Genomic DNA, 26,731 nt, shown 5'->3' with positions numbered 1-26,731 from the left:
GTGTCCACCAATCGTAATGCAATATTCACCAGAAACACAGCCCGTCGTCGGGACTTAATCCCACCCGTTACTTCGGTGAGGTAAATGGATTTGTAAAATGCGCCTACAGGAACCGGGTTCACCACGAAACTGTATACATGTGTTAGCTGAAAGCTTCGTTTGAAATATTAACTTTCCCGCAACAATTAACTCACAATTTCTGCCGAGTAAACTGACTCCGATACTGAATTTATTCAAAAGTGGTTTATTTAAGAAAGATAAAGAACAATAACTTTTTATTAGTATCAATAGGTTTACATATCACAATTGATGGACGGATTGTTAAAACGTGCAAATCACGAATATTCGGTTATGTCAAAAAGAGTGGATTGCTCATGTTTGTTCATTCTGCCGCAACTGCTTTTCTCGTTTTTTATGGTGTTTTATTGCTTCACTCGCATTTTCCACAAATGCCTACATTCGATATAAATATAAAACCACATATATATACTTATACAAAAAGCTCATTTCTAACTGCATTTAGGAATTATACTTGCCATTAGTTCCTTAGACATGTAATAGGGTTTGACGATACCGTCGTTTCTTTCGCAATCTTCGCAGAAACACAGGAATATCGTGTCGATCGCCATCTATGAGAATATGCGAGGTTAGTAGCCACGAATATCCCGCTATTAAACCGTAAATATCTACCCTCATTGACTTACCTCGTAAACAGTGAAAAAACAATGGGCAATTAGGAATGCAAATATACCGGCTATGACCAAAGGGACCCAGATATAGAACAGCTCTTCATCATCCTACAAGAAAAAATGCCAAAATAAAATGATATTCGAGTATATAAATGGTGCAATATAGGCTGTTGACCCGGAGGAAAATCCAGAAGACTGGAATATGGAGTTGGTAAAGATTATAACCATTCTTTATTGTTAAATTGAAAAAACAAAATACGATGATATACATGTATATATATACCTTGAAGAAAAGTAATCCTATTCCAGTGACAATTCCGACGGTAGATAATTTTCCGATAAATAGAACAAAGTCTCCGACTGAATTGATAGCTGCAACCCGCAGGGCGTTACTCACAATCAGACTAAATGCCTTTTGAGCAGCCTTGCAAAAACTGTAACCATATATAGCTAGGATAGAAATAGAAAAATAAATCATGAATTTTCTGGCATATTAATACATGATTTCATGGATGGAAAAAATATGACATTACTACAGAACGAAGCGATATATGCACATAATGCGTGGTAATACACGCGCATATTATCAAAACGTAGAAAAGCGCTCCGGGTTTGAACTGATTAAGGTTGTAGTAAGGTTTACCTATTTCGATGTAGGCGTTGCGGTTTACGAACTTCAGAAACTTCTCAAAACACCATAGGCAGCACTGTAAACATTTCAGTATGAAATCTACGAGAGGGCCAGCCTTTCCCGCGACTCTGAAGATAATCCAATAACTCAAATGAATAAATCCTGATGCAAATAAATTGTGTGGAATTTAATGACATGCGTTGGTTTTATAATGCGAGAATATGCTAGGCGCGTACTTTTTCTGAATATATGCAAGAATAAGCCGGGCAAACTTGACAAGGGCTATAATGAACGACCCGAAAGCGGCGGATCCTAAATGATAGCGAATCAGTCGACCGATCGATGCCAATATTGGCGAACAGCAACCTAATTTCTTTTTGTTCCTGAAAAGAGAATTAGTTTTAGGTAACGATCTTGCGATTTTTTGTCGGGGATAAACATCACGCGCGGATAAACGTATAACGCCATTTACTGCTACAGGGTGAAAGACGGTGTAAATTAGCCGCCTGAGGTTTCAGCAGAATGTGAGCAGATTGGAGACTTATATGAATCGTATTGCACGAAAAATGTAAGAAAAGGTTGATTTCAGAGATAATTAATAGATAACTATCGAAACAAATCAAATCACACGAAAGTATTATTTGAAAACTTGAATTCTGTGTATAGGCCCACGCGTGCGCGCGCACTGAACGGGCTGAGTGACCTCGGACATCGGTCTCTGAAGTGGTCCCCTTTTCAGAGGACTCGATTTCGGTCGGCCTACCCAGTTAGGCATGCTGACCGGGGATTCGGTTTTTAGCCGGAAAATCATTTCGAATCAAACATGTCGTCATTCACGTAAGCGAGATCTCCGGCGAGGCCCTTCCTCGGCATATAGATGTGTACACGAGTAGACGATGGCTTATCGAGATTTTCGACGGTTTCACGCGGATGTAACGATATCGGAAATCTCGTGAAGCCGTCGAGCGTAATAAAGCAACGTTGTTAACACACGGCGAAATACGACCGAGCTTTAATGGAACGTACCTTGTGAAGAACCACGTTGCGATGGCTCCTGCGATAACGATCTCGTGACAAGCGACTACAAACTGCGTCAACCACAGAAACCCAAATACATAGAACCATTTCAAGTACTGAAAATATCGATTAGAGAATTTTCGATATACCGTGTTCAACAATGAGTCCTCGACATTTCTTAAGTTCTTTTACCAGACCTAATTAAAAGAATATCATAGCGTTGTGTGTGAACGAAATATTATGGGTTATTTTCTAAATGATTGTGTCGAGTTCATCACAAAATTACATTATCGATTACAACCGAGATTAGTAGACCGAAATGTATGGATCATGCATGTTAATAATTTACAGCTAATTCAGTATTCGTCTTCTTGATGAAGATGGTATCGACATATATTAGTCGTTTAATTTTACATGTGACGGATCTCGACGAAGAGCTATTTGAAATGAAAATGCAGTCAAGTACAGATATACATTCTTAATCACTAGCGACTGATACACCCAAAATAACAGAGTTTTTTTTTACATAGAATTTCATTTCGCTTTAAATGGTACGTACGAATAATACTTTGTCATCTTCATAGGAAACGAATCCCGTAGAATAATCGACAGTAGGATGTTCTACAAGATTGAAAAGGAATAAAGCGTATTTTATATGTAGACGCATTAAGACTACGTTCGAAAGATGGCTGACTGACTTACTGGCTGTAAGCAAGTAAAGAAATACATATCCCATTCCGCCTACTACTCCAGTCAGAATGATTAGTGTCTGAAAACAGGTTTGAACGAAATACTCTAGATGATTCAATTGATTAGATTTTAATCGTAGGTGAGTTGATACTTGCAGTGAAAATTTACCTACCCATAAAGGTTGTAGCAGCAAAAGTGGCATTTTCCCTATTGCTTTACCGGCCTCCTTGAATAGTTGCACTACCTGAGATAATAAAGCATCTAATTCTACATGTTTGTAAATTATAAAGAATTGCGTTCGGTATTTGATGTAAATTATATCAGTGATGTATTCGTATGAAGTTCTCAATCGGATATTTTCCGACATGTTGGGCACTTACCAATTGTATACGCTTTCTCATTATCAACAAAATGAATAGAATGATCACCTAAAATGAATGCAAAATATATTCAATTCGAAACAGCATTTAGGTTAAAGATTGGACTCGAAATGCTGAATCTCTACTCACAGTTACGCCGGTCGCAACGCCTGCATATATCGTCCAGTTTCGTACGGTAGTTTCGTCCATCTCGTGGACGTATTTCTTCTCGTACCACAGATACCAAAGAAAACCGGTCCCGCCGAGTGAACCGATGGCCAACACGAAAACCATCGTCCAAATCAGGATACAGGCAGCGAACCGCATCAGTATAACCATAAAAAGTGCCGCACCTGAGGTATTGAATATAGGATTACTGCCAGGAGCATATCAAAAAAGGGCAAGGTACTTGTTATAAGCTTTTTTCTAGAAAGTCGAAATGGTCAAATTTTGCTTTAACCTTTAACAGCCAGATAAGTCCAATTACAATCCCCTTGTTTGACATCGAAACCGTAGAATTGGTTCCTATGTATACTCACCAAATCCAATCGCGCACAAGTAGAGAATCTTAATCCAGGTTCTTTCCACATCGCTTACGAATTTCTGGAAAAGAAAAGAAAAATAGATACGTCAAAACATGTCGAGACTAATGAGTTGAAGTGATAATCACAGTGTTGTTAAATATACCTCGGTAAAGTTTGTATCGATTGTATTGAGAATGTTACCAATTGAAGAAAGTAACCCTTTAGCAATGTCCAAGAGTGTTTCGGGTAGACATTTGTGAAGAACCGGGTATCTGTAAGCATGATATTATACTTGTTTCGATAAAATGGTAATCAAGCATAACATCAATGGCAATGTGGGGCTTGTGTTTGTAAAAAGTTTAAATCTCTGCCTTCGTTAAAAAAGTTATGTTGTACTTCAAATCTTAGTTCCGTCTTAGGAATAACTGAAATGCGATGGGGATTTTATGATTTCATATATGGCGACTATATACGTACGTTTTTTGAATCGGAAGAATTGGACAGTCTTCGCTGAGCGAATTAAATTTACTCGTATAATCAGCTGGTAAAACGTCGTAATGACAAAGATACGAATTATTTACGGTGGCGAATGCTTCCACGTCTTCAGCTTGCTGCAGCTCTTGTGTTGGGCATTCCTTGACGCAAATTTTGGGCTTGTTCGTCGCAAATCCGGTGGCTGTCATACTGAAGTAATACAGGTTTCTGAAAAAGAATTTTGAAAATATTTATCAGCGGTGTGACTCGAGTGTTGTCTGTTTTGTTGATGGAATGTGCTGTATTCTAATTAATTCTCACTTCAGTCCAGTCATATCTCTTCCCGAATCGGATATATTTGCAATAGGTTCGTTGGGCTTATTGCATGTATTTCCCCAACTATCGACGCCGTATATTAACCGATCAGGGTCGCCGTACATGTAGCCAAGATAGCCCACATAAGCCTAAAATTTAATTAAGATACAAAATTAATTTATCTATAGGCCTAATCGGCATTGGGGTCAGTAAAAAGTCTTCGATTAAAAGGGTTGAAACTAATTGCCCACCATTCCGCCAAGTAGTCCTAATAATATGATACAAAACGGTACATCACGGCAACTTCGCTTTTTCAAAGGTCCATCAAAATCATCCTCTAAATCATGCTGCACCTGGCCATCCTTTAAAAAAAATCATTCAGAATGACGAGCTTTAATCTAGAATAATTTGCCAACTTCCTGAAATTTGTACTCCCGATGACTTTTTCTCTGTGATGTTACCTCAAGACCAACGCCTTTCACATCGACCGCCGAATGGTTAGTTTCTTCGGCATTCATGCTTGTTAATTATTTCATAATCATTTTTCTCTATCTCCCCGGCATTTTTATCCCCGGCAACAATGAAATCCGATTTAATGTTAGGGCAACGAAACCCGATTTGAATCAATGATTCATTCAAGCATTTGAGATTAATGACATCTCATGTTGACTGAATGTTAGAAAAGTAACCCCTATTTTCCAAAAATTCATAAGAAAGTATTACATAGGCCTAAACGATGAAACATACCTTCAATGGCTGAATTTTCGTGTTTCCATTTCCACAACAGCTCATGGTTTAGCTAGCTTCGTTCCCACTTGATCTAGAAAATTGTACTTAATTCGCATCGATATAGACCTTTCAATTTTAAGAACTTATAATATAAGCATAAATGGATGTTAGTTAATTCATGAATAGCCCCATTATCTAGGCATTGGACGATTTCCAAGTTGGAAGGTGGACGTGGCGATCCATTATTAACGGTTGCGTTGGAAACACTTGACATCGGACAAGACCTATGTACCTATGATATCATCACGCGAAACCGCAAGTGAAGCCTTTATACAACTATGTATTTCAGTTCTAATATCTTAGCATGGATTAGAGCTGAATGAGAGTAGCTATATGCCTAATTAGACCGTCCTTCCATGTAATTTTGGCTACTGAAAATACCATCAAATCACGGAATTGGATTCGAAATATATATACTTTCATTTTCGTAGTAGGCCTATCTTATTGAGTGATTTAACCGAAGAGCATCACAGGACTTACCTCAGAAAATATGACACTATTTTGTCTCATCATCACCCACAACAACAATGCAATCCGGTGGTTTTTGAAAAATAGAATTATTTTCAAAAGGATTTCGATTAAGCATACGTACATGCATCCCCTCCCAACACAGATCTACATCAAATGTGTAACCAACGTAACTGCGCAACTGTTTGCAGTACCTGGACTTCATATTGTTATTATATTACCTCACAAAGGGTTGTATTGATAATCCAGATAGTCGAGGTGTTCGTTATCAGATTAAGTGGGCGCATTGTAGGGCCTATATATAGGTCTACACCGATTAACGGCCTGCTTAAATAGAAGAACATTAATTTCATGTTTAAAACACGATGAAATATTTGTGTCTAATATTAGATCCAATAAGGCGTATTCATCCATTTCTGTCGTATCTTGGGGATATTAACGGTGGTTATTAATCAAACTGTTAATGTTTATACAACCTCTAAAATGTTGACAGGCTGAGCTGGTGGATGCATCGTCGTTGTATATGAAAAAGATAGACTGATTAAAGAGAGACCTCTTGCATCAAGTTGAATTTTTGAATTCGTGAATTCCAAACATCTGTATCCGTCTTGCTTGTCATCCAAATTTGATACTTCCGGTCTATGAGTTTCAAAATTACATTTTAGATAGGGCCTGGGAGTCCAGGTTTTAGTGGGCTACTTCCATTTGATTACAGCATTAAGATCTTTGAGAATCACTTTACCAAAGCAAATGCCATACGATACAACAGGACTCAGGTTGTATAGAAATGAAATTTGTGTATTTGATATATAAACAATGATTATAATGAGTCATAAAGATATAGTCGCCTTGTTTTAAGTCTATATATATGCCGGCGTGGGCGCGTCTTAGAGTTTCTCCTTATCTTAGAACGCTAACTCGTTCTGGCTTTTTGGCCGGCGGTTTTCGAGGTTTCGGTTTGAAGGTCGGAATATCCAGATTCTTCATCACGTTTCGATTGACTATCGCGCTGGCGACGCTTTCCTCGATGATGTTGATCCGGCCGCGCAGACCAAACGACTGTTCGCAATCGACGATCCACGTTTCAATGCGAGCGAGCAAATCTGCCGGCAATTTCGCTTCCAGCTCGTCGGCAGTCGTCCTACCGAGATGTGCGGTTTGATTGAGAAAATTTACAAACTGAATGAGCTTCTGTTGGTCCTCTTCCAAAGCGTCGTCTTTGAACGCCTCGAAACGACGTTTCTCATATTCGCAAAACAACTTCACTTTCGAATAAGACTCTACGTAGTCTAACTTCGACCGAAATCGCATCTCGTCTTGGACGAACGGCGAAATCTTTTGCTTTTTACGGCCCAATCGACTGCTACGTTTCGTCGACTCCTGTTTCTCCTCCTGGTCTCTTGACGACGAGTTTTCTCTCGGATCCCCGACACCTTTAGACTGAAGGAAATTGCTCAAATCGGTCGGTAAAAATCTATGGCGACGACGGATCGTACCGGTAGAACTATCAAACTCGGCTGACGACGTCGTTGATTCGGAGTTAGCGTCGTCGCTGTCCTCTTTTTTAGTGCCTCTCCTTCCCATTTCGCGGCTTCTAATAGTGGACTTCGTTAGACGAAGCGGTGCAGTCGAAGGGGGCTCTTGGCCAGCGAAAGCCACTTTAGTTTTTCTACGCCTGTCTCGGACGAAAGCCGGGGCTGTTTTGGCTCTTTCGTAGAATGGACAATCCAGATTTAGGTTTTGATACATTTGAAAGCATGACTCCAACTGAAAAAGAAGAATTTCTAAGAATTTACATGAATAGAACAACAGTATAACTTCAGGCTTATTTGCTGAAATAAATTCCAAATGAAAATGAATAGATAAAATAATGAAATGATTTCATAATCATAATCTTTAAAATATTATGATAAGACTTATTCATGGAGACTTTACCTGTTTTCTGTATGTTTCTTTACCCAAATGCTTGTTACTTTTTTTCTTTCTGCCCCCGAAATATTCCGTAGATTCGTCACCACTCATGTTTCCTATATGCGTGTATATATAACGTTCTGATATCCAACTACGAAAAATCTACGATTTAAAGTTAATCAGCTTGTTTCGAACAGAACCCTTTCATTTTATTGTGATCATCGTAAAAGTCAGCTTGAAAACAACTTAAGTGGAGTTTTGCCGAAGTAGAGCCGCTTTATATCCGATCTTGTACATACGTAAAGAGTCAATAATCCCTTACGATTTTATAGCTTAAATTGCAATTCGAAAGTGTGACGCATACAAATATAAAACTCACTTAGTTATTACCGTCGAATTGTTGTTGCCTTATATTTATTACTCTGCCCTTCAAGCAAATCGAATATCTTGTGCCGTTGTCGTTGAATGACACTTAACTATTTTATAAATAGAGGTTTCAGTCGGGTCGTTTTCAACTTTAATTTGATTCGCGCTCAAATATTCTATACTTCGTTATTTTGATGGTTTCGAATAAATCAAAAGTTTCACAAAGTTTTCTACTTCAGATATTCGGTGGAATTCAACTGGAAAACACAATCGCACGCTAACGCATTTGCCCCCAAAGCCGTCATTTCTTATTCGGATCACGTTTCTTAAATATCGTCAAAACAACACGCAATCAAACAAAGACTCGGGGCGGTAGGCTTAATGCCCTACAGATTGTTAGGCTTCGGAAAAAATATCGCAAATTTTCTCTCATTACCTATATCCACGCTCTATTCGAATACAAATAGAGAAAAGGAGTGTGGGAACGTTCTCGGGAAATTAATTTCACTGGTTTTTCATGATTGTACATAAAAAGTATGAATACAATGGTACATTATATTTAAACTGTGCGAAGAGTACTTTATAAGTGTATTATAACAAACTTTATCCCATAAATATTAGTTACGGCTCAGCTATACAGTTTCAAAACAGTTCCTTTTGTCCGATATGCAAAAATCCGTAAACCCTGACATATCCATAATTAAACACACTGCACAACGAAAGAAAGACACCAATGAATATGCTTACGGTTCGTTTGACGAATTCAAATTAATCACAAAATTCGCTTTTTGTTCACGGACGACTGTAGGCTAAATAAGGTCATTAAACGCCTAAATACGTTAAGATTTAGTACATCTCGAAACCACGATGGTTGGATTTATAGCTACCGTTTCTACTCGACTAATAGCTTCGCAAATCACAGAAACGAATCGACGTTAAAGTATATGCTAAAAAATATAAACGATATCTTAAAAATGTATGATAAAAAAACCGTTAAGTTTAAACTCGGTTCTCCGAACCTATCCCCACTGTTCAGTTATACTTATATAAAATAGAGATATGGAAAATGATTTGCAAAATAATCGGGCCAGTCATATCATGTATCTATTTACGTATACACATGTATGACCGCTCATAAAGCAACCATAATCTACTTATGAGTATGAGAAACTGAGTTTAAGATTCTCAGTTTTATCCGATCGAAACATCCCGTTGTCAATAATTTACTGCCAACTACCAATTGAATAGTGGCGCACATGAATAACGCATAATCTGTGTCTGACTGAGAAATAATGCTGAACGCCGAGGGGTGTTCTACACGACTGGTAATCATTTCGTGCGATTGTTTTTCCCTGCGACGTATAGTCATCCGAGAATCAGATGTGTTCCCGCTGCTCTAAGCTGAAATACTTACTCATGACCTTCGTGAACAAAAACATTATGTCCTGAGCGTATCAGAAATTATTGTATTTATTGAGAAAAAAACAGATATAACTAATGAACTTAAATTAATCTAAGTAATCCGTTCATTTCATTTTTAAATGTTTCATATCTTGATATTTGGATATCATTGTTGCAGCAGAAAACTTTGAGCAAAAAAAAACACAATGCCATAGAAATGAAACCATTGAGCGGATTTCATTCGATACTTGTTGTCTACGAGAAACGTAAAACATGATGAGATACGCGATGAGAGACGTAAGACGATTACGTCTTGAATTGAATTACGATTAAACCCACTCGTTGATTAAACTTTCATATACTGCGACAGACGCAGCAAAGGAGATAGTATAAAACAACGTTATGTCCCCTTCTAGTTGCTGCTGCGACGTGTCACCGGCGGTACGCAACTGTCGCTGTACGCCATCATACAGGCGACGACGACTACCGATCAAAGTAATAACCACGAGATACCGCTTGATTTGATACATTGCCGCTGCTTCGCGAATATGTCGACTTAGTACCCGTTGATTTCGAAACGGCTTTCTAAGCCGCATTCGGTTGGGTAATAAACGTAACAAGATATGTCCGCATTCATGGCTAACGATATTGTGTGGATTTGTGTTTTTGCATCGTTTCATCTGGCATTTTTTACTTTACCGCCAAAATCCGTGGCAGGTAAGTTTCGTTGCATTCATCTATAACCATCTTAATTCAGATTCTACGTGACTACCTTTGTATTTGTTACTAACTTCAGATGAGTAAATGTTGTAGCAACTACATAAGTAGAATATATTCATTTAATTTCTTATATTCGAAAAACTGAAATCATGGTTTATTTCTGCTATACAGTACAGTGAATGTGCAAGTCATAGATATGAAAAAATAAATATATGATTTCTTAAAGAGTACGAACTTTCGCTACTAGTGCATATAGCAGCTTTATTGGGTAAATGATTTTGACAGCAAGACGGCTCCTCTTAGATCGTGGTAATCTTTCATTCTCAATAATGAATTCGTTTCATTCTCGATTCAAAACCCATTTTATTTTTCTCCGGTTGTTTAGTATACGATGCACTGGCGAGAAGTCAATTCTAATGCATCGGTCGCTTTGAAACTTCAAGATTAACGCGACGCGGCGCAGAATCTAATAATCTACGACGTTTTGTTTCCGCGGAAATTCCTTGACATTAATCAAAAGCCAAAACGATATCTGATACGCTGTATCTTTCTTTGCTGACGGGCACAATTTCGCATTTGACGCGGACGGTTTGTGGCAGCGCAAATCGGAATTGATGAATCTTTTTTTACGAAATAAATTACAATGAACTGTAATAGATCGTTCGTTGGATAGAAGTCTCGATACCCACGTTCCGAGACAAACTCCATACATATATGTGTACATGGGAAGGTGTATCATTGCATCCGTCACAGACGCCTACCGTGACATGGAATCCTTCGGAGCTTTTAGCGAGACGGGTTATCATTAACGATTATTCACATTGGGATTTTTCGCGCTCGCGCAGCCTTCGGTCGGTAAATTGAGTTTTGTCAATTCCGAAGGTGTTGAATCGGCGTGCGGCAAGTGTTCTCTGCTAGATTATGCAGCAGTCGGGCCCTGCGAAAACGAATTATCGCCCGACAGCGAACAAATCAAAATGACAATATGGCGTTGATTTTCGAAGCTCGTTTCACCTGTGCCCTCCGCCTGGATAGTCTATAGGTTTTAATATATGTTTTTGTAGCGTCGTAGTTTGTGAAATAGATGAACATTTTGTATGAATACGATTCAAATCAACGAAATTTCCGAATATAGATTACTGTAAATGATATATGATATTTTTAACCGACACGAATATCCTATCCTAACACGCAATTGGCACGTATTACATCAAATGATATCCTTATTCTTTTTTCATAATCATGACTTAATTTCTCTATACTATCTATACACCCAGTTCCACAGTTGTTGTTTTATGTTTGACACATTTTGAAAGTTAAAATTTGTATGATTCAATGTTTAGACACTAGAATTCTAACCGAGATTATGATCCCGGCTAATATACACTACATTAGCTTTCAAAACGATGTGAAAATTGCTTCTTCCGGCTAATTAGTTAAGAGCCTCGTGATAGAATTTACACTTGCACCTGACTTAATCTACTGGCTCTATAAAATCCACGAATTGACGAAACTATTCGATGGATAATTCGTTCGGCGCTTAGCGATAAACGTGGTTATTTGGCCGGTGGGATTGCTAGAAGATTTTCCCATCAAAGGCAAATCTCCCGGTGGCTTGTTTGAAGTGAATAGGCAGCATGTCATCCGCACACGTATACACAATCCGCCCCGGGGAGGGAAGATAAATAAATCAACTGTCTTATATGTATCCGTCAGTTTTTGCGTGCGGTTTATTACTTTGCTTGGTTGTGACAAATTAATGAAAGCTTCGCTGGATATTGACCAACAAGTATCGGGCTGACATTAACCGGCGCCAATAGCACGCGTAATACTAACAATGGTCAACACGTCTTGCTCGATCTTGTCACCAGATCTGCAACAGGTCATTAGGCAAATAATCTTCCGGATGATACACACCTTTTCTTCCGCCGAGTTCTTATCATGGCCGCGTTTCGGGCTGGCCGCTTATCAGTATGCATGTCTGACTCGCCGATCGTCTTCGTACAGCTCCACGGACTCCTTTGACGAGATGGAGAAATAATAATGAACAGCATTCCTCCCCGCCAGATAAAATACCTTGACGGCAACCCCCAAAAAATATCTATACACTTGGTCAGTAGTACAAATTCCCAAGAGAATGAAACAAAACAGAATAAACTTTCAGGCATAAGAGATCCGATCATAAATCATTGAGCTTCGAGCTGTATTCTCGTTCCTGAACCCTGAATATTTCGAAGTATCTTCAAAGCGAACTCGCATTTCGCTCTTGTTTGATGGTGACGGTCTTCTTTAGGTTCTGACAACTTCAAAGAGACTCGATATTGGTTTATAATACCCATGCATCAAACATGAAAACTAGTAAAATGTAATTACCTACTCTGAAAATGCATTTCCATGTATATCGAGAATCTTTTCATAAGTGTCTAATCCTTCTGTAGCTTCAATGAGTTCCGAAGTAATACGTTTAGCATTGATAGGACCGATGGCGACATCTTTCTCTGCCCGTTTGATAATCTGATAATCAATAATTGTTTTTTGATTGATAGAGATTCGGTTTGTCATCGAAATAATTCCTCTGGTGCATAATTCATATTTTCTCTAATGACCTGTATATATCTTTCTTTTAACGTGTATTTTCTTCGTTACAAACTGACAGGTATTATCGTTATCGTATGACTAATGAGCTAATACATCATATCCACCTATTCTCCAAGCTGACCGGGGAATATCGAGCGATTTGTGGCCGTAATTGCGTACGAGTTTTCTGGCGCAATCCAATTTTCTTCGACTGGCTGATGGTGGCTCGTAGATTTCTATCGGTCACTCTTTCTCAGAGTTTAGGAAAACGGATAGTAATAGAGCAGTGAAACCTTATTTTCTGTTGCAAAAATGTTTTATCTTTGGGTTTAGTGCTTCGAATTTGTTTTTATACATATACTAACAGGCTTTTACACTTTGAGGCTGTTTCTTGATATTTTCAATTTGCACGAGCTTAACTGTTCTACCAAAATAATCCGAATAATCTGCATAGAGATGTCATGAAATTGGCTTCTTGTAGCGATTGCGTGAAACATGCATTCTGATTTTTGTCAAAGCGTCTTTCCTGCATTTAATGATGTCGAACATTTGTTGTGTAGCTACGTAGATTCGACCTCGTCATTCTCTTATTCAATGATCAAATGAATTCTCGGTAAAACATTGAAGCAACCGTTACCGGCTTTCAGGGCAGTATCACGCAAACCGGTAGACTTGAGTATGTGCCGAATGCATGTGTGTGTGGGTGTGTTTGATGTTGGTGGCACAATAACATACATAAATATCAAGACATTGTTTTATTTTCCGAAAAAGGTCTTACATTGAGTAGATATTTGCAAAAACCAAACGTGAAGTCATAGTTAGGATTGTCAAACCTATCGGGAAATTATCGGTTATCGAAACACTCAAAGGATGTTAAGAAGAGCACGTTCATGGTTATCATAATAAGCAGTTCGTGATTCGGAAGTCCCGTGGATTCTACATGTGGTTTAGGGGTAACCATGACGATTATGATGGCATTATAACAATAAGGTGATTTTCGCCCAGTCCTCTGCGATTAATGTGACCGATCAATAATCAATATATCTGTATCGATATCGATAGGGCAGCATATGAATCAATATGAAAATGGAGAGAAGAAACCAGGTCCTCGGAGAAAGCTAAATTTCCGCTCGCAAACGGATATGCCGACTCGCGCGGAACTTCCATCGACAGGCTTCTATGCATCCTGTTTAACCAAATGACCATTCGACCCTTGTCAAGAAACCGCTGCATGAAACAAGACTGAACTTGGGAAATTGAAGTGTGACTTGATCACGTTGCTTTGTTTGATGTTTGGGTTGAATTGAGATTCGTGTACTTTGAAAGTCTCTAAATGTTTCACCTCTTATTGGATTGTGCCACTGCTGCCGCCGGCCAACGCGAGGATTTTTAGCGTCGCAAATCCAATAAAGCCAGCTCGCCAGCGGAAAATATCTTCTATCGATCTAGAATTTAGGTAAACGATCTTCTTCGCCAACGAGTGTTTTGGATTCCACGATGGCGAATAATTGATTTTAGCCGGTAGTTTAAGCGTCTGATCGCCCATCATTTACTTTTCGGCCGGAAAATACTTCAGGTTCCCGAGTCAACACTTGAGACAAGGCGAGACTTAAATCAATTTGGTAGATAAAGATCATATGGCCAATTTTCGGAAATAATCCCGGGCTTTCTCCAGCCCCCTTTACAAAGCTCTATATATGGTGCTTTAAAGCCATAATATCAAGTTAAGGTATAGATCTTATTCATAGGCTCTATACTCACTTTATTATTAGGAAATGAGATTAATTATTTCATAATCATAGACAAAAATGGAACAGATTCCAAGACGTAGAACCGACAGCGAGACAACCTTTCAGTGAGACAACCTGTCAGTGGGATAATCTACCAGTGAGACAATCTGCCAGTGAGACAACCTGCCAGTGAGACAGCCTGCCAGTGTGACAGCCTGCCTACGACGTCCTTTCCAGCGCCACTTAAAAAATAATTATTACAATACCACGTTCCGAAATCATAAAGAAACCCTTAGTATACATGCCTGACATTTTATCTGATGAACATATTATCTTTCAGGAGAAGATGTACCGTTATTGCGATGTAACTTTTCTAAAGATTCCTGTAATTGGAAAGCAGACCCGCAAGGTTCCTGGCTCATCAGTACGTCGAGCAGTTCACCTAACTATAACCAACCTAATACAGGTAAGCGTCCGACATCTACGCGTACGACATCTATGATGTTTGTATATATTGACTATCAGTCTATTCCTTAAGGGGAAAATTTAAGAAAATCATTATGTTTTAGATTCTCGAGAATTGTGAAGTAATTTCATACAGTTTTATCGTAATATCAACATCCAAAATCCTCGTTGAGTGGATCGCCCTGTAGACTTATCTATAGGTTTGTAGGTTTGTTAGTAAAATCCTGACGACAGAAAGAGAGTTTCCATTATCGGCTACGTCAACCATGGTTTCCCGAGTATTGGACGGGTGTCCGGTTGTATTTCCGGCCGTCGGGAATCACTAATGAGCCATTTCTGACGGTAGAGGATTAAGTGATATCCGCCATTCCCGTTGCAAACGAAACTGTCGGAGGCAAAATATATATTCACCTGCAATGTGGGCGGAAATGATCAATCCAATTGCAGCCACTGAACACTGTCAATGCAGTATTAAAACTTTCTGAAAACAGAAGTACTACCCAAATGGGGGAAGCGTTGTAAACAAATAGAAAGGTGTTATTTACACTTTATGTATATCCTAGATACATGGCCATTTACGTATATATATATAATGAAAGTTCGCCAAAATGAAAGTTCGTTTTGGTGGGGGCGCCAAAACGGAATTTTCTCCGTTTTGGCGCGCCAAAACGAACTTTCAGAGAAATTTCGACGTTTTTTTTCGTTTTGGCGTTCTGGCGTTCTGGCGCCCTCATTTACATACCAGGAATTTTACGCTATGGCCCTTATCAGCCACCATAGTATGTAAATAGATTTCAAATGTTTAAAAGAAAAACATCTATATGTATATTGCTTCGATGGCCATGGCGTATACCGTATTTGAATGGTGTAGTATTTCTCTTATGGAACCGCTTCATAGAAGTTAAAAGCAGTTTGAAATGACATATAATGCGCTTCCAGAATTAAGACGCTTACTGACGCGATTGTCATTTTGACTTTGTCTGACGCTCGTATTGCCTGCTGATAATGTCTTCAGATTTTTGTCATAACCAACGTGCTGTTGATTTTGCTGTTGTAGGGTTGCACAACGGTCGTTATCTATACGTTAACGACTCTCATAACGAAACGCGTTGGCAAAGAGCATCGCTACATAGTCCATGGATACCGGCTAATAAAACGCACATTGCCTGCCTATATTTCTGGTTTTTCGCCAGGAACACGTTCGCCGTTCGAGAATCGGAAATAAAAGTGGTCGAATTGCGACGTGGCAAAATCGGTGTATTGGGAACGATCTCACTTGATTCAGACACTGATATTTGGATGAATAGAAAAATCAATTTATATCCCGCCGGTCCGTATTATCAGGTAAATTGTTGGACAAGTTGATATATGGCTGATATGAGATACTACGTAGAAAGAAAACCACCGCTCACTGTATACAGTGTTTTGCAGGTCAGAATTACCTACGTCTGGGAAAGAATAATCGTATCTGATCCGTTGGAAGTATTCATTGATGACGTCACTATAATGGACAACGAATGTAGCAAATATGGTATGTTGTCTCACAGTCGTTTCTAGCTGCTTATAAAGCAGTCGAAAAATGTTTGTTTTTAGTTTTCGTATGTGTATGATCAGCATATTAACTGAACACTATTTTCGTCGGCTTTTCCGTCGTTTTATCACAAAAATTAAATCGATTAGGATAGAACTGAAGGTTTCCTGTATTTCTTTAAGATTTACCGCCCGTCCCTTGTCCAGATGGTAAATTATGGAGATGTCGAAACGCACGCTGTATACCGCTAGGATCAGTCTGTGATGGTAATGATGACTGTGGTGACTATTCCGACGAACAATATGAAAGTTGCGATGCCAGTCGGGGTAAGATATTTCAGGACGAAAACTGTGCGACGATCGTGTATGATTTCAGAGTAATGACTACTTGATAGCAGTTTTCAATTTACATAAAGATTTGCACCATTGTTAACAGCGGTGTTTGGTTTTCAATTTACATAACGCATAAACTATAGATTTAATAGATTTGCATCATTGTTATTTTGTTTTGCTGCCAAGCTTCATGCAAAGTGAATCTGTATTTGTTAAATGATATATATAATGAGCGATTTACAAAACAGTTACCTATAACATTAGGAAATATATCTGGCATACTTGGTGACAAGATTAATCATTTTGGGACTTGGAGCAAGAACTAGCCGAACAATTCGCTGTTATTGCTTCTCATTGATCAATATGAAAATACTGTTGGCCTTATGCTAAACAGCACACGATCTTCTTAATTTTTATTGCAGGGACTGTTAATAGATTTCTCTACCACTTATTATTTTCCAGTGCGATCAATGGCTTGGAAATTAGCGGGTCCACTGACCGCGTTTGTCATCGTTCTCGTTCTACTTTTCCTCATGTGTTGCGTCCATCGTATGAAGACCAAGGAATCGCCGCTAGGTGGCGCAGAAGACCGCATGAAGTACAGGGGCTACGATTTATATACGGTGTCCGATTCGGTGATGGACACTTACACTAATGAAGGTGATGGCGGGAATATGAAGAAATCATCGTCACAGCGATATCTAGTAGATGATGGATAACTTTTAATTCGAAAGTCGTGTTTTAGATTCACTTTTCACTGCAGTTTCTCTCAATATTGATAATGAAAAAACGTTCCAAGAAGATAAATACTAATGTAGCCTAGATCCACGTGTAAACATTCGCAAGTATTTCGGCACCTCTCCACAAAGAAAGAATTGTAATAGAAACATATATGCCTACACCTACGTCGAATTATGTTATCAGTCAATAATATATTGTGTTGATAAGGACGAATTTTTTCTATCCGTTATTTTGTAGACTTAAAGCAATAAAATTGTCAAAATCTCGAACTAAAAAAGTTTCTAATTCCATTTTCCGACTCGATACACTCCTCGTACACCTCGAGTTATGTGGTCAGATACGCTCCAACGAAGTGCGATAGGATTGATGGACCCTTCGGCTCGGTGCTGTCAAACGACACGATCTGTGTCTGCCGATCTACTTATCAAGCTAATTTATTGCGCCAGTCTTTGGTGACATTTCAATGTACATATTACACGATATACGAACCAAAATGTGACGAATGGAACAAAACTACATAATAAGATTTTTATTCTAAGCAAATCTAAATACACAAGTTCGTACTAAAAGACATTTTTAAAATACGCGGTCAAATCTTGAAATGCGCGAACGTGGTGTTCCTTCATAAAGGGATTGCGTGCCTGAATTAATAAGTCAAATGTTTCCAAGAAGGAAGCGATCTACTTACATCACATATCGATTATTCAAAAACTGTTAACTTGATATCCATTTACAGTCACGTATAATGTATGATGTAAATATATGAAACATTGCCGGCAATATTCTTCTGACAATTGAGGGAAGTGTTTAAAAACGGCTCATCGGGAAAATGAATTAATGATGGTTAAAAAATGCGCGCAAATATTAGCGCAAAAAACTGCAGATAAAAACGCGCGTTGACCTCCCGCTATTCATCCGATGGGACATGAACGGAATCGCGTTCTCTTTTTCGGAGAAGAACGTTTGTATCGTAGTCGGAAAGGCGATCAGAATCTGGCTGATGAGAAGGCACCTCCGCTTCGATGGACACCGAGCGCGATTTATCCGTCGAGTCGTCACCGCATTCGTCTTGCGATTCTGATCGGGAACGCGGTTTGTCCGGTGTTTGCTCCAATTCATTCTCAATCGATACCGAGCGAGATCGAGATCTATCGCGGTCGTCGTTCTGTTGTTCAGAAACTGTTTCCAGTTGACGGTGAGTTTCGGTTAGATCGGACTGCGGCGGTGGTAATTTCACTTCATCTTCGCTTTTGTTTTTCTTGTCGGAGCCCTCCCCGCTCCCACCACTCCCACCACTGCCGATTTTCTCGAAGTCTATACCTAGTCGATTCTTCGCAAAGTTGCCGGCTTTCGTTTTCATATTCGATATCAATTCATCGAAGAATTCGATGAATACGTTGATCGTCATTGATATGAGTGAAAGTCCGATGAAAATATAAAACATCGAAAAAAAGAACATTCTCTGATCGTTAGGAAGGACGTCGCCGAAACCTATTGTGCTCACGGATATGAACACGAAATACAAAGCCTCCAAGTAACCCCAATCTTCCCAGCCTAAATACATGAATGTACCATCGAAAAGATAGGCTAGGACAACTATCAACGCAATAGGGACTGGCAGATTGAATTCATCATCAATCTCATAAACATCTTCGCCCTTTTCATCGTCACCCATCTCATCGTCGTCCACGTCATCGTCATCGTTCGCTTCGTCGCTATCTTTCCGGCGGATAAATTTCGCCTGACCGGCCGCAGCTTTTCTACGCAGTTTCTGGCAGTTTCCGGTGTAATAAAATCGACGCACAAATGCCCAGACGAATTTGATAGCGCGAGTGATCAGTTTCCCGAGATCAGCCAGGATTATGAGACACAAGGGAATTCCAATTAAAGCGTAGATTATCGTTGCTACTCGCCCGCCGTCCGTGTTTGGAGCAATATGTCCGTACCCTGACAAAGAAAAAAAAAAGAAACGAGATAAGTTAAGAGATCACTGGATCAGATAAGATGATTAAGGAAAATGCGCCCATGTCAATTTCTTTAAAATAGTTATTCCTCATCACTTGGCAGGCGAACTATACGGCATTCATCACCAGACTAGAAAAAGCGTATTGAATTTCTGGAGATATGTGATGCATAGATTGTGAAGCCAAGCGCTATTGGGTGACGTGATAGGAATGCACATTGATGTCAGTACGGTTTGAAGATATTCCCGGGATAGTTATAGTCGCTTACCGATGGTCGTATAAACTGTGATACAATAGACCAACGAACCCATAAACGTCCAAGTTGGTCCTTGCTCCATCTTCTCTGCATTTAAACCATGCTCGAAAAATTTCTTCAGCTGTTGTTCGTAGCTGATTATCAGCTTGTGCGCCTCTGCAAGATCTCCGCGCTGCAGAACTACGGTCAGATTCCCGAGTAGCCCCTCTCTGTTCAGACTATATTGCTCTATTTCGACAGTCTCTTCGTCGCCTTCTAAATATCTGAAAAGGTATGCCCCTATTACGCTGTATATGCCCAGAATAATGAGCAGCCCTACTGTAGATTTTACGGCCCGAAATATGGCTCTCAGAATTTGATTTATTCGTATCATTAGATCTATCGGTTTTTGCGCCGCTGAGGTAACGATGTTCTTCGCCGTGGTGGCTGCGTTGGATTTCGGCGTCATGATGGGTGACTCGTGCCTGTCGCCCTGGAAATAAGCAAAAAACCATTCACCATGATATCATTTTACTTCGGCAAGGCATGACTGACCCTTGCATCAATAGATGTGAACCCGTAACGTACCACCGGCAACCTATCTGACGTAGAAGTCAGCGTTCCTCGGTATCTAAGCTCCGCCATGATGCACACAGTATTCAAATCCTTACGTAAGGGTATTCCGCATCTAGCACATAGCTTGTAGGTTTTATTGGAAATGGTAATAAGCTTCGAACATAACGCATGCACATATAAACGCCACTATTTGTCGCATATGTTGTCTACATAAGTACTGATAGTGTATGCGTTATGGGATTGTTTTACAGTCAGCAATGGCATATTTTGTCAGAAATCACTACACATAGGGTCAGTGGTATGTCAAACGATCATTGAAAGATAAATGCTGCCACAATCTAAATCACAATCATGTGGAAACTCGCCAATAAAAATGGCTGCATATGTAAGAGTTCAAAGCGCGCGGTTCGAACCAATATCGTTTACTTCGCGATTTCGAGAGAAATACTGCAGAACCAAGAGTCATTGAGATACACAGTAAGTACTGTCTATACTCGAGGTTAACTTCGAACCAATATCTCTACTTCTTGAGGTTAGGATGGAAAAAGTAATAAAGATCGTACCGAAGAGTCACTTCTCGGGGTTAAAATGAATATTACAATTAATAAGGACGAAATAAAGACTGTACCGAAGGTTCATTGAAATGTACGTATGGTATATAGCACTTAGAAAGTCATATTTATCAAAAGCCACAATATCACGGCCTCGCCAGCTATTTATCATATACATTTATATCTGCATCTAAAGGGTTAACTTATTAAGTCTTACTCTGAGAAAACTTTTTGAGGGAATTCCCACTGAAAAGTAGTCGGAAATTATTGTTAATTCGTCTCGTTCAACATTCAAATGAATGATCTAAATAAGTGATCTTGATATTTTCGGTAATTTATTTTCAAAAAGAATGTCCGAACTTAAAATGATTTCCTGAAGAAAATACGAATGCTCATTGAAGATTATGAATAGATTTTTTTGTCTCGATCCATCGAAGTGAATGTCCAAATGAAGCACTTCCTGGCAATATGATCCGACCTGCCTGACTAGTTGCATGGTCTATTGTACACCAGGTTTTACAAATTTTTGTAAAAATCCATAGAACAGCAATTAGTAATAGGTATGCGACCTAAATATTCATATATATGTATATAATATAATATAAAACCAGTCGAGTGTCTTTAAACCTTCGAATGAAACAACATGTTGGTAAATTTGCTGGAGTTTATTGCTGGAAACCAGACTATTGCGTGTGTATTGCTGATTGTAATTCTTTGGTTTATCACTCGTTACATATCAAAACCGCTCAATCTACCGCCGGGTCCGACAGGATTACCACTGCTCGGAAATGTATTCTCTATTCGCAAACTGGCAAACATACACAAAAACATACGTAGTTTTAAGTCAACCTGTCAAACGGATATCGTTCACTTGCGCCTATTCAATAGGCACTTGGTTATTTTCTACCGTTACAAATTGTTGCGACGAGCCTTCCTGAGCGGCGATTTCAACTCCAGGCCGCTGACAATTGCGAACGAACTGTTCGATAACCACGGCATCATTTCGTCGTCCGGAGAACTTTGGAAAGTGCATCGTCGTTTAGCGTTAAAGGTCCTACGAGATTTCGGCTTGGGTAAGATTGTGATAGAGAATAGGATCCACGAGGAATTTCATTATCTCGAAAACGAATTAATTAACGCTGTAGGAACAGGCGGGTTCGATATATGTTCATTACTGGAAACGTCAGTGTCGAACATCATTTGTAGTGTGTGTTTTGGCAATCGTTTCGAATACGGTGATGAAACTTTCGATTGGTTGAGGTCGCTTATTAACGAAACGATGGACCAAGTATCGAAAATGCAAATACTGAATTTTTTTCCTTGGTTGAAGTATCTCCCCGGTGACCGGTTCCACTATCATCGAGTCAAGAAATCTATCGCGGATTTAAAGTCGTACATTCAAAAGCGCGTTGACGAACATAAAGAAGGATTCCAAGTACATCATGTTAACGATTTCATCGCTGCTTACAGCGCTGCGTGTAAAGCAGAGGACGAGACAAACGTTTTGTTTAGGGAGAGACAACTCGTACAGGTGATCCTCGATCTATTCATCGCCGGAACAGAAACCACCACTACGACTCTACGATGGACGATTCTGGCCATGGTACTGAAACCAGCCGTACAACGAAAAGTCCAAGCCGAAATCGACCGAAATGTACCGCGAAGCCGCAGTCCAACCATGGCGGATAAAGCGAGGCTTCCTTATACTTCAGCCGTATTGAACGAAATCCAGCGATACTTCTATATATTTCCGATAGGCATAGCGCGTGCTAACCCGGTTCAGGTGAAACTTCTCGACTACGACATCCCGGCACAGAGCATAATTATGTATTCTTCTATCAATATAATGCGGGATCCGAATGCCTGGCCAAATCCCGATGAATTCGACCCCGAAGGGAATTTCCTCGACGAAAAAGGAAATTTACTACAGCGCGATAATTTCATTCCTTTTTCAATAGGAAAGCGATCATGTCTCGGCGAATCATTGGCTAAAATGGAGCTGTTCATTTTTTTCGCATCATTGCTTCAAAAGTTTACGTTCGGTGTTGATAGAGAAAAGCCCACGCCCAATTTCACAACCGAACCTAGATTCATTACGAAACCAAAACCATTCACTGTTTCAGTTCAGTTAAGGGATTAACTTTTTTTCGCTTCCAATGCAACCAATTATCATTCCTATAACAACGCACGCCGTTTTCAACTCATAAAATTCATTCGAAAAAAAATCTGGGAATTCGATTTAACTCATGCATTTCAGTGATATTCAGCATCGAGTGCTCCAAACGTAAATTAAAATTTCATTTTTTTGTGACTCATAATGTCGAAAACGAATTTATTTCATATCATTCTGGAACGAGCATGAGTGTATTAATGAGATTAGGATCATTTTGATAAGATAAGCGTTAGTCTAATGATATAAGAATGACCGCCGAGGGAGGGCCTCATTTACTTCGCTTGCAAATATTATGGTCGTTCGGCGTGGAATCTTCACTCAACATCATACTGGTTGTAAGAAGATATGCACGTTGAATGAAGTTTCTGTTATTGACAATATAATAAAGCTGTTCTATAGGTAGTTAATTATTCATTAACTAACGCACACACAACTGAAGCATTTTCGCCGATATCGAATGATTATGTGCACTCTTGCTATTTTGCAGTGCAATACAGGAAACTATAAATCGCTTTAATTCCAGCAGTTTTCCTCGGTAGTTCGTATTCTATTTTTTCATATCAATGCACGTTGTTGCTTGAACAAGATGCTGTAATTTTATATGAATATCAAATAATTTATATGAATATATAAATATATATGAATATATATAAAAAAATTTTACATCTAGTTTAAAGATTAACACATTTTCATCTATTGACGGATCATTAAGTTCTAGTTCCCTCTGAAAATTATGTTCGATATTTTTTAAGAAATACATCTAAAAGAGTACAATAATTGCGTGGTTTGCTTGACGTCGTCTTTATTCAGGTTTTCGTTTCAAGACGGTATCTTTGCGAACCGTAATACCGTAACAGGTGAAAACTGTTCGTCTGCAAATGGCTGCCCCACGACAGTCCTTCCTTCACACGAGACAGGATGATGAAAAAATAACATCGCAACTTCGAATCCTCCACAACCACACGGTGCGAATTTTGAAATAGCAGAAGAAGCTAAAAGAGTGATGTATACTTACTAATGATATTCCCTGGCACGTCTATTCCTCCGTAGACATAGCAGTTGCGTTCTCATGTATATATAAATATACTCTCTGTTCAAGCGTCAGCTTCTAGAAATAACGCACCGTATCCCGGATTAAATTCTGTCGAGGCAACATGAGCAAACGCTGATGTTATATACGCAATTCTGCAGTCGTGTATGAACGAAATGAACGGTAGTCTATCATCTAATTGGAATTTTTCAATTCACACGTATCAATTAGAATTCAATTCTCATCATGATGTGTTTGCACACATCGTTCGAAACGGATGTATACATATTTATATTCAAGCGCCTATCGCGTATCATCAGCAGCCGATCTACTCGTCCCCGAATGTGTAATAATGGTTCTTCAAGCAATCATCAAATTGACATTCTGGACATTTACAAGCACTTCAATGAGCGACGGCAGCGACAGATATCGAAGAAAGTATTTTCTTTTCGATTCGTGAAACCCTCGACAAGTTGTATTATGAACACGTATGCCTATACGTACATGTAATAATTTTGACATTAGCTTTGGTATATTCCATAAGGAAGATATATCATTCTGCACAATTTATCATTAGTCATCGCTTCTTTCGGAAATTGTCTCTAAAACAGACGTGGTTTTATTCAGTTTCAGTTTTTATACATGAATGCTACAATATACATAAAATGGATGTTATTTCATCGCGTATGATATGAAACAGAATCCTCATCTGCGGATGAATAAAGCATTAATAGTTAATTGCTCACTTTGCCACTACACTATTTTAATCACGTGATTAGCACGAGTGGCGTCCTTCTATCGCTGCTGATGGGCTATACTTTTGAATAAATGCATTTCGTATATTAGGTATACAAGCCCTTGACTTCATTTCAGCAAATCAGTAATCATTTTACTTGCAAGTACGAGATTAATGAATATTCGCACTAAAAATGGCGTCTTATAGTGAAATGAGAAATTAGGTACTTGCACGAGAAATTGGTTTTTTATGTCGATTGATTGAAATTTGTTTTTATTTTTATACAATCGAGTTGTTGTGAATTTGGCATCGTTTGCAATTGACAGAGTTACACCAGTGAAATGTAACATCTACGCAAGCAAAGACAGTTTTAGGGGGTGGTCTCGGGGTCCAGGCCCCTGCCTTCCCTCTTCGGCAAGACAGAGGTCGTTAAAACCTGCAAGTTTGACGTCGTTGTCCTCGGTCTCGTAAATGCATCTTTTGGCAATTATTTCTTCAAAGATATCTGAAACAGGGGGTGGATAGAGGCCTTTGACATAGTTACTATATCTGAGACGTAATTTCAATTTTCTTCTAGACCCCGGTTTTTTAATTTTCCTAGATCCGTACCTGGGCAGAGTATGGTGGTCGGCACGCATGACCATGCAGTCTCTCAGTCGTTTAAGAATGTTCGTGCTAAAGGTATTGATATATAGAGGGCAGCTTGGTTCTGGATTGAGAAACATTTCCCTTTCGATTCGCCCCTGTACCATGCATCTGTTATCCTAGTTAGTTACCTAATCGTTGGTGGTAAGCTTTAACAACTAAAAACCACAGTCAGGTTACTGGCTACCGTTATCCGAGACGGGGACAGAAAACGACTAAGACGATCTTTAATTTTACTTTTCTTATTTATTATTCCTTTTCCTCAAATTTGAACAATAAGTTAATATGTATATATATAATACGATGATAAATCGGATCTGTCGGAGTACCTTGGATAGATCGATAACATTCTATAAGATTTGTTTATCACAATATATAATATATTCCCACAAATAGGAAATCCCACAATAAGTCCAAATATCCGCTGGAATATTCTCAACGATAAAACGCTATTATATATATATATATATATATATATATATATATATATATATATATATATATATATATATATATATATATATAATATATATATATATATATATATATATATATATATATCCACTTTTTACGGAACATTTCGTCTTTTTGAAATTATTGTAGGATCTTCTAGATATAATCTTCTTGCGCGGAAATTGTTTTTTTTTCGCACAATTTATTCCCATATTTAGATTAGATTACAGTTTCGTATCATATACAGCGACGCAAATGATATATATATATATATATATATATATATATATATATATATATATATATATATATATATATATATATATCTATTCAATATATTTACCACATATTCTCGAGTAAAAGTTACAACAAATAATACAAGAATATAGGACTCATTATTTTGCACCCGTATTCGTGTATAGAAAATATGTATATCACTAATAATCATTGAGTTTTACCCTCAACGTAGTTTACAGGCCTTTCCAATCATTCCACTGCGAAAGGAATGTATCACACCCGTATATTTAATAATAAGGCATTCTCTCGTTTTTCAAATGTTATTTCAGTTTTCTCTGTATTTATGTATATATATTTCACCCGCAATATTCCGCGATGCAGTTCGGCATTCTATTCAGAAT

The 26,731-nt window shown here is 38.7% G+C and overlaps 5 protein-coding genes across 7 annotated transcripts; 2 read left to right on the top strand and 3 right to left on the bottom strand.

Moving 5' to 3' along the window:
• Nucleotides 1-310: 310 nt before the first annotated feature.
• LOC141898299 (choline transporter-like protein 1) lies at nucleotides 311-5,491 on the bottom strand. Its single transcript, XM_074784142.1, has 18 exons — nucleotides 5,447-5,491; nucleotides 4,951-5,061; nucleotides 4,706-4,848; nucleotides 4,388-4,612; nucleotides 4,074-4,182; nucleotides 3,926-3,989; nucleotides 3,537-3,739; nucleotides 3,408-3,455; nucleotides 3,200-3,271; nucleotides 3,040-3,106; nucleotides 2,897-2,958; nucleotides 2,347-2,453; nucleotides 1,557-1,703; nucleotides 1,333-1,448; nucleotides 973-1,139; nucleotides 705-797; nucleotides 537-629; nucleotides 311-453 (listed from the first exon to the last, which is right to left on the bottom strand). The coding sequence occupies exons 1-18, from the start codon at nucleotides 5,489-5,491 to the stop codon at nucleotides 373-375; spliced, it is 1,953 nt and encodes a 650-aa protein (XP_074640243.1). The 3' UTR covers nucleotides 311-372.
• A 1,266-nt stretch (nucleotides 5,492-6,757) lies between these two features.
• On the bottom strand, nucleotides 6,758-8,259 carry LOC141900192 (uncharacterized). 2 transcript variants are annotated; one of them, XM_074786971.1, is made up of 3 exons: nucleotides 8,247-8,259; nucleotides 7,892-7,983; nucleotides 6,758-7,723 (listed from the first exon to the last, which is right to left on the bottom strand). In XM_074786971.1, the coding sequence occupies exons 2-3, from the start codon at nucleotides 7,976-7,978 to the stop codon at nucleotides 6,857-6,859; spliced, it is 954 nt and encodes a 317-aa protein (XP_074643072.1). In that variant the 5' UTR covers nucleotides 7,979-7,983; nucleotides 8,247-8,259; the 3' UTR covers nucleotides 6,758-6,856. The 2 variants fall into 2 exon arrangements, with proteins under 2 accessions (XP_074643072.1, XP_074643071.1); XM_074786970.1 differs by lacking the exon at nucleotides 8,247-8,259 and having other exon boundaries at nucleotides 7,892-8,172.
• Nucleotides 8,260-16,215: 7,956 nt separating this feature from the next.
• LOC141900512 (uncharacterized) lies at nucleotides 16,216-17,950 on the top strand. The gene is made up of 4 exons (XM_074787436.1): nucleotides 16,216-16,470; nucleotides 16,558-16,657; nucleotides 16,840-16,983; nucleotides 17,452-17,950. Exons 1-4 carry the CDS (start codon nucleotides 16,426-16,428, stop codon nucleotides 17,706-17,708), a joined length of 546 nt encoding a protein of 181 aa, XP_074643537.1. The 5' UTR covers nucleotides 16,216-16,425; the 3' UTR covers nucleotides 17,709-17,950.
• A 342-nt stretch (nucleotides 17,951-18,292) lies between these two features.
• LOC141899768 (TWiK family of potassium channels protein 18-like) lies at nucleotides 18,293-24,369 on the bottom strand. 2 transcript variants are annotated; one of them, XM_074786282.1, is made up of 3 exons: nucleotides 24,245-24,369; nucleotides 19,963-20,422; nucleotides 18,293-19,677 (listed from the first exon to the last, which is right to left on the bottom strand). In XM_074786282.1, the coding sequence occupies exons 2-3, from the start codon at nucleotides 20,396-20,398 to the stop codon at nucleotides 18,638-18,640; spliced, it is 1,476 nt and encodes a 491-aa protein (XP_074642383.1). In that variant the 5' UTR covers nucleotides 20,399-20,422; nucleotides 24,245-24,369; the 3' UTR covers nucleotides 18,293-18,637. The 2 variants fall into 2 exon arrangements, with proteins under 2 accessions (XP_074642383.1, XP_074642382.1); XM_074786281.1 differs by lacking the exon at nucleotides 24,245-24,369 and adding an exon at nucleotides 20,518-20,629.
• On the top strand, nucleotides 21,700-23,814 carry LOC141898298 (cytochrome P450 2J4-like). Its single transcript, XM_074784141.1, has one exon. The coding sequence runs from the start codon at nucleotides 21,700-21,702 to the stop codon at nucleotides 23,194-23,196; it is 1,497 nt and encodes a 498-aa protein (XP_074640242.1). The 3' UTR covers nucleotides 23,197-23,814.
• Nucleotides 24,370-26,731: the final 2,362 nt, after the last annotated feature.

This window comes from Tubulanus polymorphus, chromosome 2 (assembly GCF_964204645.1).
Source record: "Tubulanus polymorphus chromosome 2, tnTubPoly1.2, whole genome shotgun sequence".
NCBI lineage: Eukaryota > Metazoa > Nemertea > Palaeonemertea > Tubulaniformes > Tubulanidae > Tubulanus > Tubulanus polymorphus.
This window is presented reverse-complemented; position numbering and strand designations above follow the sequence as displayed.